At 32.4% G+C, this 14,996-nt stretch overlaps 3 protein-coding genes across 6 annotated transcripts; all 3 read right to left on the minus strand.

Annotated features, from left to right (window-relative positions):
- Positions 1-2,023, minus strand: LOC111315293 (uncharacterized). 4 transcript variants are annotated; one of them, XM_022916909.2, is made up of 2 exons: positions 1,396-2,023; positions 1-798 (listed from the first exon to the last, which is right to left on the minus strand). In XM_022916909.2, exons 1-2 carry the CDS (start codon positions 1,684-1,686, stop codon positions 754-756), a joined length of 336 nt encoding a protein of 111 aa, XP_022772644.1. In that variant the 5' UTR covers positions 1,687-2,023; the 3' UTR covers positions 1-753. The 4 variants fall into 4 exon arrangements, with proteins under 4 accessions (XP_022772644.1, XP_022772646.1, XP_022772642.1 ...); XM_022916911.2 differs by having other exon boundaries at positions 1-715; positions 1,396-2,000; XM_022916907.2 differs by having other exon boundaries at positions 1-715; positions 1,302-1,923.
- A 1,722-nt stretch (positions 2,024-3,745) lies between these two features.
- Positions 3,746-6,129, minus strand: LOC111315292 (rac-like GTP-binding protein 5). Its single transcript, XM_022916906.2, has 7 exons — positions 5,629-6,129; positions 5,149-5,236; positions 4,946-5,055; positions 4,744-4,807; positions 4,479-4,543; positions 4,318-4,383; positions 3,746-4,229 (listed from the first exon to the last, which is right to left on the minus strand). The coding sequence occupies exons 1-7, from the start codon at positions 5,725-5,727 to the stop codon at positions 4,128-4,130; spliced, it is 594 nt and encodes a 197-aa protein (XP_022772641.2). The 5' UTR covers positions 5,728-6,129; the 3' UTR covers positions 3,746-4,127.
- A 2,571-nt stretch (positions 6,130-8,700) lies between these two features.
- Positions 8,701-10,173, minus strand: LOC149513003 (uncharacterized). Its single transcript, XM_089749481.1, has 2 exons — positions 10,034-10,173; positions 8,701-9,928 (listed from the first exon to the last, which is right to left on the minus strand). The coding sequence occupies exon 2, from the start codon at positions 9,887-9,889 to the stop codon at positions 9,128-9,130; it is 762 nt and encodes a 253-aa protein (XP_089605607.1). The 5' UTR covers positions 9,890-9,928; positions 10,034-10,173; the 3' UTR covers positions 8,701-9,127.
- Between the last annotated feature and the right edge of the window lie 4,823 nt (positions 10,174-14,996).

The raw sequence follows: 14,996 nt of genomic DNA on the forward strand, positions 1-14,996 counted from the left end.
TGTCTCAAACACAACTACCAAAAAGCTTCATCATTTACACTAGTTAGTGTACTTTTTTGTTAATTATCCCAAAATTAGGTTGAGGATCGTCAAGAAAGTAGTACTATATAATTATACATCGCGATTTCACAAGAATATTGAAATAGAAGAAAACCCAGGGATTAAATTTCAACCCCATGGCCTAATCCAATGAGCGCGAGCATTGTTTTGGACCAGGTCAGGGGGCCGCTAATGCCAAGCTGACGTGAGAGAATTTGCTAATTTTCTTTGGAATCTTAACTGCCAGGGTGGTGCAGGGCCATTTTCACCTTTTTTTTCTCCTTTTCTAAAAGGAAAATCCGATTGACTTCTTAAAATGTAGTACTAAGTACTAACAAACAGGTTGCTTCTGTAGTGGGTTAAATCAGCAAAACTACATTGCGTAAATTACCCTGAGCAGGAATAGGAACTTGGCTATCTAAGATTTTGCACTTTCTTTTCTTTTCTTTTCTTTTCAGCAATCTAGCAACCTCTTATTTTGAGTCCTGAATTGCCGAATTAATTAGTTTAGGCCTTTAGGGGCTTTAGGCTAAGGGGGTTTCTGTGGATTTTAGGAATCAACAGATGGCGGCAAACACAGCTGCTGTACTTTTTTACCACTAAATTTTGGCCTTGGCATCAAACGAAGCGAGAGCTATCAACGATTTCCCCTCCAATCCATCGTCATCCTTGGCCTCTGGAAATAAGGAATAGATGCAAAATTTGTAAGTACTGCTATTTATATCCATACAGAAGACCAAAAAAAGGAGGAAAATCAACCTGCCATGGAAAAGCATGACTTGTTATAAACAGACAAAACAATAAACACACATAGCTAAGACCATTTTAACTGTTTTGTATGAACATTAGAACCAAAACACAGTTTTTCCATAGTATCCTTATTCCTTATTTCCTGAATAACCCCAACTCTATAGCTTCTAACATCTTCCGACATACAAACTGAATAACCCTTTAGAGAATCCTTAACTTCCTCCTTGAAAAAATGCTTTGCTTCTTGTCCGTAACCTAACAACATAAGTCAACAAACTAAAAAATTAAGTTATGGAAATTTTGCCTCCTTCGTCCTCTGTTTCCATTTTGAAAAGCACTCACAAAAAACTTTGGTTGGTAAAAAAAAAACGAAGAATTATTTATTCATAAAGCATCTTCCATTTCTTTTGTTGTTTTATAACTTTATACACTGTTTTATTCCTCTTAATCAAAATTCAAGGGGAAAAAAAAAAAACCAAACAGCTCTGGCTTTTTCTTAACCAGAAACAAACCTTATATCTTACAGCTTCAAAACTCAAATTCCCTTTTTTTTCAACTTTTTTACAAAGAACCGTATGGGATTTGTCGAGGGAGTCTGAACCGGACCTGAGAAGCAGGCGAACGAACAGCCACGCCGTGCCAGCAAATACCACCCTTGCACATCTCGTGAACATGAACGGAAGCAGGTTGATCACGGGAAATCGCATACGTGGCTTTACGAGTGACGTCCCACGTCAGGGTCCCAACCAAGATGAAACCCACCACGGTGCTCGACACAATCAGCACAAACCCACTACTGAAGCTCCGCCCACATACTAAACCATACGCCTTTATCCCCGCTATCACTGCCACGTAGATCATCATCAAATTCCCAATCACCGCATCCGATATCGCCATATCCTCCCACAATTTCCCTGTTCTTCTTCTTCTTCTTCTTCTAACCCTAATGCTTATTTACAACTCAGTAAATAATTAAAGAGCTTGCTGTGAGGAGTGGGGCGCTGATGATGATAAAGATGAAGAATCTGGTGGAAAGAGCGAGGATTTTGACGAGTTAAATGACTCGATTCGGGAATGTCGGGTTCGGGTTTTACAATGAATAATAAAATACGGGGTTGAAATTACAAAAAACGGAGTCGTTTTTACGTCTCTGATATTATTTACTATTATTTGGCAAAATATATTGACTGAGCTTATCTTCACTCTCGTTTCTTGTGGGAAGGAAAATAGAGGATAGTATCTAGTTTTTGTCGTACACCCTCATATTTTTCCTTCCAGTTACACTACGACACGTGTCTTACTTGCTTTTAGATATTTGTATCTCCAATGCTTTTTTTTTTTAGTGAAATGACGTCGCTTTGTTGACGCATAGGACAAGGTGAAGGTCTCTTTCTTTACGTTTCGAAATTCCTAAGGTCTAATTTTTTTTTCTTTTTTTTTTTTCAAGTGATTTTCATGCATATTTGACAAATATCGAAAAGGGTATTTCACCAAAATTACATTGATTTTCATACATGTTTGACGACAAATTATATAAAATTTTGCAAAATTTTTTTATGCAAGTTTTAACTAATATTAAAAAAATTATCAATATGAAATAGCATGATTGAAACATATTTGATAAATAACATTAATACAAATATTTATATAATTTGATATTTAAATGATTATTTTTATTTATGAGTTTTTTGGCATGATTTTGATGTAGCAACATTTTCTTTTTTTAATAAGTAAATTTAATAGGCCGAAAATATAGTAGGGAAATGGCAAACAAGTCATTCTCAATGAGTCGGTGACTTGAGCCACGTTGGGCAAAATATGTGTGGAAGTGGACTCAAAACCATTGGCATTAAAATGTGAGAAAGTGAGAGGAACAAATCCCAAAGGAAATGAAATGTTTCTGTTGCGTAAAGTATCTTCTTAATTAGCAGGGGAGTGAGTATATATAATGATGAAGTTGATCAATCAAAGTGGCGTGAGTATGATGGGGAAGGAGACATGATGTGAAATGTTTACCTTGTTAACGAACAGGGTAACAAACATTATTACCAATTTTATTACTGATTATTACGTGATTTTCAATCGTATAATAATTAAAGCTAAGTTTAAAGTGCGGTGAAGATGACCTTTTTAGTTTTTAGTCATGGGTAACAACAAAGCAGGTTCCTATCCCAATGTTGTTGTACCAACCTCCTCGAAAGTCATTAAAGGCAACCAAGATTTCGAGAATTGAGTATGGGTGGGTTGGGGGTGTTTGGTGGTTCATGCCTCATGGCATGTTAGCCAAGTCTAGTTGATGTGTTGGGGTTCATGACGATGCATGGGTTAATGCATGTGTTCATGAACCAAATTAAAAAGGCTTAAAACTTGAAAATGCATTGACTAAACATTTTGCCCCTTGCATAGTTTATTTATGATTAATAATTGTTATCCATCCTGGTCGATGGAACTTCAGATTTTGGTACAATGGGCCCAATTCTAGGTCCTAAGGTGGACCTCGAAGCGGGACTGTGGGCCTTGGCCTATTCAGGGGTTCTTTTCCCTCCCACACCCAATGCGCCCTTTTAATTAACTTTTTTTTTTTAAACGCCTAAATTCGGAATTCTTTACCTTTATTAGTATATTAAATTTTGTATACTTTTTTTTAATTAAAAATGATTCAGAACATACAGAAAACAAAGATTCAAAGTCAAAATCAATAGATCGTAATTCAACACTTTATAGTACTTAATAAAACATTATTATCAATATGTAAAATTATGTAAATTTAAGACGTTCCAATAGTTTTGCTAGCCAAGTGAAATAACAAAATTTAAATTCTCCAAAAAATTTGTATTAAAACCCGAAAAATAATATAGACGGCTCCGAGAAAACTTAGGGGGCGTTTGGTGGTATGTGTGTTAGCAGATGCGAAGGGGTAAAACTTACAAGGTTAATTATCAATATTAGAAATCAATTGCACATCAACTTAATTAATTCTATAATTCATGGCACCAACAATACATTTAAACATCATGAAAGAAAACGGTTATTTCATGGTAGGATATTCCTCACATCTGGTTAATACATGAGTGAAGTTTAAACATGAAAATCTGAAGAGGCGTGCATGTTAACAAGGAATGCTTGTCATCAATTTTATAGATCATGACAACAAGTACAACACGAAACAAACCACCCGATGCTTTCACAGAAATCCCTAGAATGTCAGTTAAGACTTGAGGCTATACATGATGGCTTGCTGCTTCTTTGAATTGACAAAAAGGTGATAGTGATAAAGATACGTGCAACAATAAGCTGGCGGATCGATCCATCTTTGTCAGACTTGAATCTTCCACTGATCATAATATTGAGCAACCACCGGCCGCCTTTTTCTTCTTCTTATTTTTCTTAGGAGGCTGGAGCACTACCTTAATGGCTGCATCAAAGACTGCCTTCACATTCTGCAGTAACAAGATTCCATCCAAAAAAAAAGGACTTCAACACCAATTTTTGGTTAAAGAAATGAAGAATATGTAGAGAATATTTAACCTGCTGTGTTTTTGAACTACACTCGATGTAGGCAGGAGACCCTATCTGTTTCCTTAACTCCTCTCCCTTCATAAAGAAGTAATGCAAGATCAATATTTTAAATAAGTGGAACATATTCTCGTTGAAAAAAAAAAAAGAACTAATAATGTGTAAATATGTACCTGAGCCGTAGAAATGGGCACTGCACCAGGATGGTCTACAAAGAATTGCTGATCATCCCGGAGATCTGCATCAACAAAGAGTAGAAAACATGTGAACTTTTCATGAAATAGAAAGAATTTCAGAAACATCAGTATAAAAGGATACTCCATTAATTTGAGAAAAAAAAACCTTAGTCACTTAAAGAATCAAACCAACTGCAATTCACTAACACAACCATTGCAAGCATATATAAGGATACCATGATCCAGGGAGTAAGAATCATACCAAGCTTAGTTCCAACCAGAATTATCGGAACACCAGGTGCATAATGCTTTAATTCAGGAATCCACTGAAACAGAAAGCAAAGAAAATACATGATCAGCATTCACATGACATTACAGAGACATCTCATACAGCACAAAAATAGAATATATTATCTAAAAATAGAATATATTATCTAAAAATAGAATATATTCAATGCTTCAACCTTCTTGGCAATGTTTTCATAACTGGCCTTGCTGATGAGAGAAAATGCAAGAATAAAGACATCAGCCCCACGATAGCTCAGTGGTCTTAATCTATTGTAATCCTCCTGACCTGTTCCAAGGCAACAATTTCAAAACAAAATAAGCAAGAAAGGACTCAAACTTACTAATAATAGAGGAATTTCAGAAGTTATTTCCAAATTACCAGCAGTATCCCATAAACCTAAGTTGACAGTGCTGCCATCCACGACAACATTTGCGCTGAAATTGTCGAAAACAGTCGGGACATAGTCCTGTTACCGTAACAATTGTAAAAGCAAAAAGTTACCAATAACGAAAATCAGTTCACAGAGACCATTAAGCCCCAATCTTGGTTTCAATTATGATGGAATAAGGTTTCAATTAACAGCGAAAAGATCGGGCCGCACCTGATCTGCCTACGTTGTACGGCATTAACCCTAATCTTGATAGCATTTATAAAACCACAACAAAAAATTCGGAGCAATTTTAAAAATTTTATTTCATTTTATCGGAAAAAATTATATAAATATTCAGCTTATATTATGATTTTGTTTACCTATCTGAGAACCAATCGGACAATTTTTTTAAAAAATGCTATTAAGTCATACGATCGTGCAACAAAGATCCGAAAATTCAGAAAAGAGGACAGCGTAAAAAGCCTAACCGTAGGGAAAGTATTGCTGGTGTAGGAAATCAGCAGGCAGGTCTTGCCGACAGCGCCATCGCCGACGGTGACGCACTTTATGAATCTCGAGGCGCTCATTTTCCTTCGCCGCCGTACGAATTAAAAGTAAACCACAATACCTAATCGCCGATAGCCTGCTTTTCTGCTTCCTCCAAATCTTGAGAAATTCTTTTTCCAAGAATCTCGGGGGTTCTCGGCCCTTATTTCTCAGATTTGCTTCACGCTGTGGTGGTTGTTGTTAAACAAAGAATGAGATCCACAGGCTTCATCGTTTGTCTTCGCGAGGCAAACCCTAAGGAGCAGATTGATTGGCGAGTCGAAGCAAGTGAAAAGAGAGAGAAAGAAGAGGGGAAAAAATGGCAAAATGAGAGGAGATGGAAGTGGGGGGAACAGTTGAAGAGCAAAAGAAAGAGAAAAATCAGAAATGAGAAATCACGATACAAATGCCGTTGAAGCGAAAGCTGACCTAGCCAGCGTCCTGCCAGCTAAGCCTCTATAACAACTCCTTATCATCATTTTTTTTTTTGGCCAGAAAAAGAAACCCCTTATCATCATTTACGACATATTAAAAAATATCATTTTTTTTATTTTTTACTTTTTTTTCTCAAAATATAAAAATGCTTTATGTAATTAAAGGCGTTAATAATTTAATTTTAATTGAATTAATTAATTAAATCAATTTTAATTTGATAAATTAATTTATTATCAAATTAATTTTAATCGATCAATAAAATAATTTTTAAAAATTTTTAATTTTTTATTAATTAAGTTCAAAAATCAAATTAATTGAATTAATTAAAATTTTAATCGAAATATAATATAATTTTAATAAAAAATAAAAAATACATGAAATTAATTATTTTATTTCATAAATTATTAAAAATTTTAATATAATATTTTGATATTTAAATATTTTATTTGATAAATTTATTTAATTTAATTAAAATATAAAAATTTAAAATTTAATTTAATTTAAATATATTTATTATTTGATTAATCATAAAAATTAATTAAACTAATCAAATTAAATTCGAATAATTAATTTTTAAAATTTATAAATTCAATTTAATTAACAAAAATAAAATAATTTAATTTAATTAATTTAATTCAAAATTAATCAAATCAACCAAATAAACATCCTTACATATAACAAATTTTATTTGCCAAAAACAATTTTTTTTCTTGCCACAAATGATGTACAAATATATTATTTCCATTTGACCTTTTAATAAGATACTAAATTACTATTACCAAGAAGAAGAAAACAACAAAGAAAAGCCAAAGGCTCTCCTTTCATTTTCTCTTTTACCGTCATATAAGAAACAAAATTAGGACCGATCATTAGTTAATTTAGATGGATCAAATAATGCATATAAATAGTGTACCATTCCAATTTTGTACTTACGTGTCATCAATTGAAAAATTAAAAAGAAAAAGTTAGAATAAAGTAGATACTAGATAGTTATACAACAAAAAAAAAAACATAAAGAACCAATACTTTTGTTTTTAAAGAGTTGGTATACCTGCCTGTTTTCAATTTCAAATTTAGCAGTCCACTTTTGCGCACATAATTTGAATTCACTTCTTAGATACTTTTGAAAATTAGTGGATTCAAGTTCAGTAGAAAATTTTATTTTCTATGGCTAACTGAGATAGGCCTCTCTCAATAGCACATTGACTGATTACAAACTTCCTAATTTTTCAATGAAAAATTATCTTACATTTAATCATTTTAATTATTCTATAGTACGGTCATCAATTTAGTTATTTTTTTTAATTTTTTTATCATAAATTTTAATTTAAGAATTTGGGATCAATAATCATCAAAGTTTGAATTCAAGTATGGCAATTCTAAAATGTTATAGGTTCGAAAGAATTTAAATTAATAATATATTTTTTAAGTAAATTAAATAAATAAAAACTGAAGTTAAAGATAAATTAAAAATAAAAATATATATATTTGGAGCTAATAAAACACTAGGTTCTTTGGAGGAGCCTGGGTCCAAACTGGAAAGTATTGTTTGGGCCTACAGTTGAGCCTTTATGAAATCAGGAATTCAACATGGGCCTACTTGATTAGTCCCACGCAGAACCTTTTGTTGAGGTTTTTAATGGTTCCATTGTGCTTCAAAAAACTTGTTTTTTTTTTTTTATTATTAAATCATTTCAGTTTTCTCTGATCTTATAAAATGCTCATGTCGACAGTTTCTTTAGGAGATAATTCATCTTTTCGCTATCTTTGATCTGTATAAAACGCCCCATTTGACAGTTTATTGAAGGAAATATTTATGGCATATTCTCATGCACGGGAGTTCATTTGGTATGGACCAAGTATGTTGAATGCCCATTGGGCAAGTAAACCAAGTGCAAAAGGTACCCAGTTGATTTGCTATTGTTTTATCTTCTTGATCGTTTACTAAATTGTTACCAATATCTTTCAGGGATTTTGGGCAGCGAAATAGGTTACACCATTACTGCTGAGATATGCCTTGAACTTTGGTAATTTAGTTTCGAAAATAGATTACATAAATCTGCTTTCATTATTTAGGAGGGGAAGTGGCTTTGAAAATGAACAGTCTTATTCAAACGGGGAAGAGGGGAGCTGTACATGAACAGTTTTTTAATCAATAGGCTATGTCGATATGAATCTCATAGACAGCATCACAGTAGGTATTCTTTATTATATAAATAATGAATAGCTTGCTACGGGAGACTGATTCAGAGGATGAGAGGAGTTATTGCTGCATCAGATTCAAATTTTCTTGTAAAATGTATCTTACATGATTGGGGCTTATAAACATACAGTGGAATGTTTATAGTAATTAGTTTTGCTTTATTAGCTTCGTGATTTTTTTGTCGTATTTTCCTGCTTTGTTAACTTTCTCCAGCAAGAAAATTTTTTCTTGTTTTCATCCTTCTATGGACAATGAAAATAGAATCATGCAATTGCTCAAGCATTGTAGATATCATCTGTGCCACAGAAAAGGCAAGGGTATATGGATTTACACCATAAAAACAAATTTTTAGAAAGAAGAAGATCAAGAGGCAATCTTCTGTTCAAAAACAGCCTTAAATTTATCAAACAAAAGAAAGTGGCAAAGCCTTACAGACTTAATGTTCACCCCAATTCTAAAACAAGGTGGTGATCACAATACGAGGATCCGGATCTAAATTACAATATATAATTGGTACAAACGAAGAAAAAAAAAAAAAGATCAAGAATCTCTTGATCCAAAGCACCCTGTCTTCTCCTTTCTCTTTTTTCTCTTTTTTTTTTTTTCCTTTTGTGCACCTCAATTCAAAAAAATAAAAGGTGATCACAATATTTCCCATCACATAAGAAAATTAAGGAGAAAAACGGGAAAAAGGAAAAATAGAAGTTACTACTTGATTAAGGAAAACGTACCCTTAATTAGTAAGGCCTTTATTTACTTATATGGAACACCAGGAACCAAAACGAAGACAAACCTTCGTTTATTCAAGGGAGACGTAGGAGTCGTCGGAGATTGTCCGTGGCTCCAGCATCGACTCCAGCAGCTTCAGCGTTGCAACTAAGCTTTGGTCTAAGCGAAAACTTAGGCAAAGGCAAGCTGCTAGGTGGTGGAGAGAGTGTAAAGATAGAACCTGAAAACTTCTCCAAATCTTTCACAACGTTACCTGTTGCTAGGTACGATGATGTTATGACCTTGGGGAGATCATTCGGGTCGGGTCCTAACGGGTTAGCTGATGCCATGACAAAGGGCTTAGTTGTGGCTTGTGTTTTTGTTGCTTCTGTTGTCTTCAACTGATTTTTCTTTGGCTCAGCTTCTACTTTGTCAGTGAGTTGTTTTGATTTTGATCTCTTTGGGGTAAGAGATTGGCCTCTGGTTCTGTTGTTTTTCCTGTTAGAAGGAGAAGATGAAAGGCTTTGGGTTCGAGAAGGGAGAGAGCTATGGAGAGGTTTATTAGGGATTGGAAGTGGAAGGAGAGGTGGTTGCTGCCGTTGTTGCTGAAGCATCTGCTGATGATTTTGATAGAATGGATTGAGAGGAGAAGCTGAAGGAGGATAAGAGAAGGAAAGAGACGGTGGGGGAGCAAACAAGAGGCCTCGTCCTTGGGTGATGTTTGTGGGAGGAAAGTTTTCACTTGGCTTCGAAATAAAATTAGCTCCATTACTATTTCTCCTTTGAATATTATTCTTGAGTTGCTTGTATGGAGAAAATGGTTTCTCAGCTGAAGATGACATGAAAATTGCATCCATAAGACGTGAAATAGAGACAAATGATTTGTTAACAAAATCCTGGAAAACAACGAAAAACCTTTTACAATATAAAAAAACAAGAGACTACAAACAAAAGAGGCGATGATCTTTGAAATAATATGATCAAAAGCCAGAAACCAAAACCTTGAAAGCCTATTATCAGAGGAAATCTTTACAGAGTTTCTCAATGGAAACAAATTTTTTTTTGAAAAAAAGGAAATGCTATTTGTTAAACGGATCCGAAAGACCCTTTAATCTAAGAGGGTATGGATTTTTATTTCCCGCATCAAACTTTCATGAGTGCTTAACTCTGTGCGTCATTTTATAGAAGCCATAGCCTCCAAGTCTGCAACGGCTACTTTGTTTTTTACTGTAATTTTTTTCTATTTTGATATTTTTTATAATTAAAATGTCGCCAATTCTCCTAATTTACCGACAACCGTTGCAGCCGGCTATCTCCCTAAGACCAAGAACCGGGAGACACTGATGGGCGGCAGCCGCCGATTCGATTTTGACCGTCGGATCCAAGAATTTGAAATAGCCGCTGAGGAGATATTAGCCGTTGATCACTCCCTCGGGTTCTTCGAGGTTGGTCTGGTTAGAAAGCGACTGGAAAAAAAATTATCCCACTTAGTGGGACCCACAATATTACTTATTTTTAGATATTTATTTTTTTGACGCAGTAGCATGACAATTTGACAATTTAGAAATGGTCCTACAATAATACAGTGCACAACCTTCTATAATTCGTGCACGTGGCAGCATGTCAGCCATATTGTTCCTCTTGATATGTCTCTTTCCATGATTGGTCGGTGCCTTGCACGTGACCGTCTTTCACGTCAACTAATCTGATGTAGAAATGGTATAACGACGTTTTATGACCTTGGAATTCACTGTTAAATCTTTAGAAAATTATTTTCGTTCGAAAGATGGAAAATCGTGTTAAGGAATCAAAATTGTAAAGAGACGTGTGCCATTATATGAGAACACATTTTTAACTAGTAATAATCTCACATTTTTAATTAGTAATAACCTTAACAAGTATTTTTAGAAGACACGTTACATTTTTTTAATAATAAACTTATAAATTAATTACATCCGATGATATTAACTTCAGTAATTTTTTTATCAAAGAAAAGTTGAATATTTACTTTGATTGAATTAATAGATTTTTTTTCGATTTTAATTTGGATAAAAATGTAAAATTGAAGTAGAATAAAGTAAATGTCTATGGATTTTAATTGAATAGTGATGTTGTGTATTGATGATGAGGCGAGAAAAATATTCGAAAATTAATTTAAAATTATAATATTTAATTTAATTTAAATTATTTTTTTATATAATTCGAATTAAATTTATATATTAAATATATATATTATTAGAATACAATTTTTGATGTTAAAGTTAAATGTCGAAAAAAATTGAATTGAAATATAAACTTTTATTAGTTTTTACATATATTTTAAATTTTTATAAAATAAAAATAATTATTATTTTTTTAAATTATTTAAGTATACTATAAAATCATATTAAAATAATATATAAAAATAAATTAATAAATTTAATTTAATTGATAAAATTTTAATTTAAATTAAAATTTAAAATTTTATAATATTATATATTATTTAAAATAAATAAATTAAATTTGATCCGAATTGAATCATTATTACCCCTTAATTGATGGGATCATTAATGTACATTTTGATAATGTACTGTTTTTTATGATTTAAGTTTTGTGTCATTGATTTGGTTTCATGAAAATTACTATCAATCTTGATGTAATTTAATTATTATCATAAAAATTTAATTAATAATAAAATAATTTAATAAAATTTCTTAAGTAAATAAATTTTCATTAATAAATTTGATTTCAAATGATTTTTATGATATGACTAAGTCAAAATTCACTAATAATTATCACAAAATCAAGTTCAGGAATAAAGCTCTAATATTTAAGATAATAATACTTTCAACTTTTTTTTCACATGCAATATAATACATTATAATTTCAGCAAACAAATAATAATACCCCTTTAATTATTAAAAGCGTCGTTTTCGGCTATTTTTAAGGACGAAATAGATCCTTCGATAAAAATGGCATCCAACGTGGCAATACGGTATTAACAGCGTGCAGAATACGGACCAATCATATTCAATTATTCGTTGGGGCTTTATAAAATTGGTAACATATTTATTTGGGACCCCACTTAATCTGACGGCTATACGCACACCATTGTAAATCTTTATGAAAATGTCGATAATGACTCATGATATTGTTTTCCAATGGGGACAAATTAAAGTCTTCGACACCGAAAGCAAGATATTAAAAGAAAATAAAAGAAAAATTAAGCCTCCTCTCAAGAATATCGAATTCAGCCATTAACTACAATTAACCCATCTCACTTTTGAAAACTTACCTTCGGAATTTTCAGTTTTAAAGGACGAAAGGCATAAAAAGAAAAGGGAAATGGGGACAAATTCAAACGTTATTTTTAGTCAAAATGTTTGGATAATGTTCCATTTTTTTCAATGCAATTGGATAATATTAATATCCCATATGCTTAACAATTTCCAAGCATTAGCAGAATATTGTATTATTTATTTTTAATGCCTAAAAAAATACTAATTAGACAGACCTTTTGATGAATTATAAGGTTAATTAATGATTATATAATTGGTAATCACATTTCAATATTTTATAGATATTAATATAAGAATTCAATACTTTATTTATTTAATTTTTGAAACAAATTCAAGATCACAAAAATTTTGATAATTATAATCATCTTTAGCTCCGGATAGATACTACAATAATTAATGGAGACGTAATTAACCGATATTCCCAGTATCGTATAGTTTGGTTTCAAAGGCAGGTTGCCTAACAGTGGAAATAACTTAAGGCCGGCAGTACGTAGCTGTAAACAGCAATAATGGTAGTAGTTTCAAAACTTTCTGCGGCAACATTATCATTTATTGATGCCAACCAGGGATCGTAGCAGAGATTTGGCGGTGTTGATAATATTAATACCAGTTGCAATATAAATAAATGATTTTGAAAACTTCTGGTTCTCGTAGCTCAGTTTTCATGCTTCTGTTTCAAGTTTTACCTATCGTTCTTTCACATGCACCTAACAGTCATCATGCCACCTCCTTCAATCGTTCTTTATTTCTTTATGTGGTCCTAAAACTAGACATGATAATTTAAAACATGTATTATACGATAATATGATATAAAAACGATTAAAAAAATTTTAACAAAAATAAAAAATGTATTACATGAACTGAAAATATAATTTTTATATAAAATATGAATTATTAATATTTTATATAATATGAATACACGAGTTATTAAATTGACCTAAAATTGTTATTTTACATACAATTCAAAATGCAATGAGATGAAAACATTCCATAAATGCTATATTGTTTTATGGACAAGTTGCAGGTGATTTTGATAATATAACAATAATAATGGTACAATTAATTAGTAGTAAGTGGTAACTTTCATTCCAACTTTATAAATTAGTTTTATCATTAGTAATAATTGAGGAGATCACATGACAAGGTCTTGTTTAAAAATATAATTTGAGTTTCATAACATACCAAGAATTATATTCTTGTAAATTTCTCGCAATTAGGCTTTTCTAATTGGACTCATTACTAGGTCATATTATAAGCTCTTTTCTAAGTCAACTTGTTTTTATAATATAAAATTTGTCTATGACGACTCAATACGAAACAGACAAATATATTCATTTCCAGACACCCTTAGGCTTGATATATCAGAAAAAATTAAAAAATTCTACGTAATCTCTGTTCATTACCAATCTTTTTTTAATAGAATTCGTATAATCGTAGTCTCAGGGTAATTAGAAATAAAGAGGAAAAGTTGATGATGAAACCCTCTCTAAAGCATCTTTGGCAAAAGGGAAGATCTCAAAGGCAATAGCTTTAAAGAAAGCATCATAACAATTGCCCGTCCATCCCTAAAACACATCATTTGTTAATGAAAAGTTTACTTAACTTTAACTAAACAACAATATGCAATTTGGCGTGTGTTTTTAATGTTTCCCTTCAAGTAAAATAGTGCACACTAGATCATATAATATTAGGTGGTGACGTGAGATTATCAGGTTAGATGCACCGACCATTTTGATAAAAGCCATGGGTTGATCGTGTCTTGCTCCTTTTATATTATGGCCGGCCTTTAAATTATCTTGGTTTCCTCGATAAAAATCTCGTCGAGATCCTTTGTCGAGGTGAAATGTGCTTGGATACCATGGAATATAATTGGAGTAAAGAAAAAGGCAAGAGGGCATAAAAAAAATAAAGCTATGAAATTGGTGCTCATGCATGACAAAAGGGCCAGCTAACGTTTGAATAAACAAAAGCCGAATATGGGTTTGTTAAAAGAATGGTCGAATCCAATTAATCCAAAAAAAAAAGGAAAGAGCTTGAGTGTTGAGTTTGAATCCAGTAAGTTGTTGGTGGACTTTAAAAGGTAATCCCAAGAACCATTGGCAAAATGTTGGGTCTTATTGGGGTCACCAGCCACCAAGTTTGCTTTTCTCTGTTGAAATGGATTTAGACTTTAGAGCTTGACCCAATAAAACACATTTGCTGTCACGGTCCCGTATATTTTGCAGATTCCATTTGTCATTTTGGGCTTTCAAGTTGTGCCCATTTGTCTCTCTGTCCCTTCACTTTTTCAGAGAAGGGGAGTAGAAACGCTGATTGATTTTGATGTTGTTACACTTTTTAAGTTATACCAGGAATCTTTGGGTTATGTTACCGTAAGACTAATTGATGTTGTTAGTACAGAAGAATCAATGAAAAGTTCATCTCATTTACTCGAAGAATGGTCGGATTCAAATTGAGATTCAGTGGAAAGTTTGTAAAGGAGATTAGTCCAGATGTTTACTGTTACTAGCAACTATAGTATTGCACTATGTTTCATCACTTTTCTTGCAAATCTCACCTTCCTGTTCTAACACTCTTATATCTACGGGATATGTATCTCTAACTTTTTTGAAAATACAGCTCAATAGGCAACTTCAGTGTGCTTAAACAAAAAGAAGGCTCGGCTTTGTGAGCTACATGACATCCC

Source organism: Durio zibethinus, chromosome 20 (assembly GCF_047325235.1).
Source record: "Durio zibethinus cultivar Kanyao isolate XHJ-2024 chromosome 20, ASM4732523v1, whole genome shotgun sequence".
Taxonomy (NCBI): domain Eukaryota; kingdom Viridiplantae; phylum Streptophyta; class Magnoliopsida; order Malvales; family Malvaceae; genus Durio; species Durio zibethinus.

Excerpts from the sequence above, each read along its gene's own strand:
- LOC111315292 (XM_022916906.2), bottom strand. The coding sequence starts at position 5,727 with ATGAGCGCCTCGAGATTCATAAAGTGCGTCACCGTCGGCGATGGCGCT. Across the intron at positions 4,544-4,743 it reads TCTGGTTGGAACTAAGCTTG|ATCTCCGGGATGATCAGCAA; the intron begins GTATGATTCTTA and ends TTGTTGATGCAG. Across the intron at positions 4,384-4,478 it reads TGCCCATTTCTACGGCTCAG|GGAGAGGAGTTAAGGAAACA; the intron begins GTACATATTTAC and ends TTCTTTATGAAG.
- LOC149513003 (XM_089749481.1), bottom strand. The coding sequence starts at position 9,889 with ATGGATGCAATTTTCATGTCATCTTCAGCTGAGAAACCATTTTCTCCA.
- LOC111315293 (XM_022916909.2), bottom strand. The coding sequence starts at position 1,686 with ATGGCGATATCGGATGCGGTGATTGGGAATTTGATGATGATCTACGTG. Across the intron at positions 799-1,395 it reads TTCGTTCGCCTGCTTCTCAG|GTTGATTTTCCTCCTTTTTT; the intron begins GTCCGGTTCAGA and ends TTTCCATGGCAG.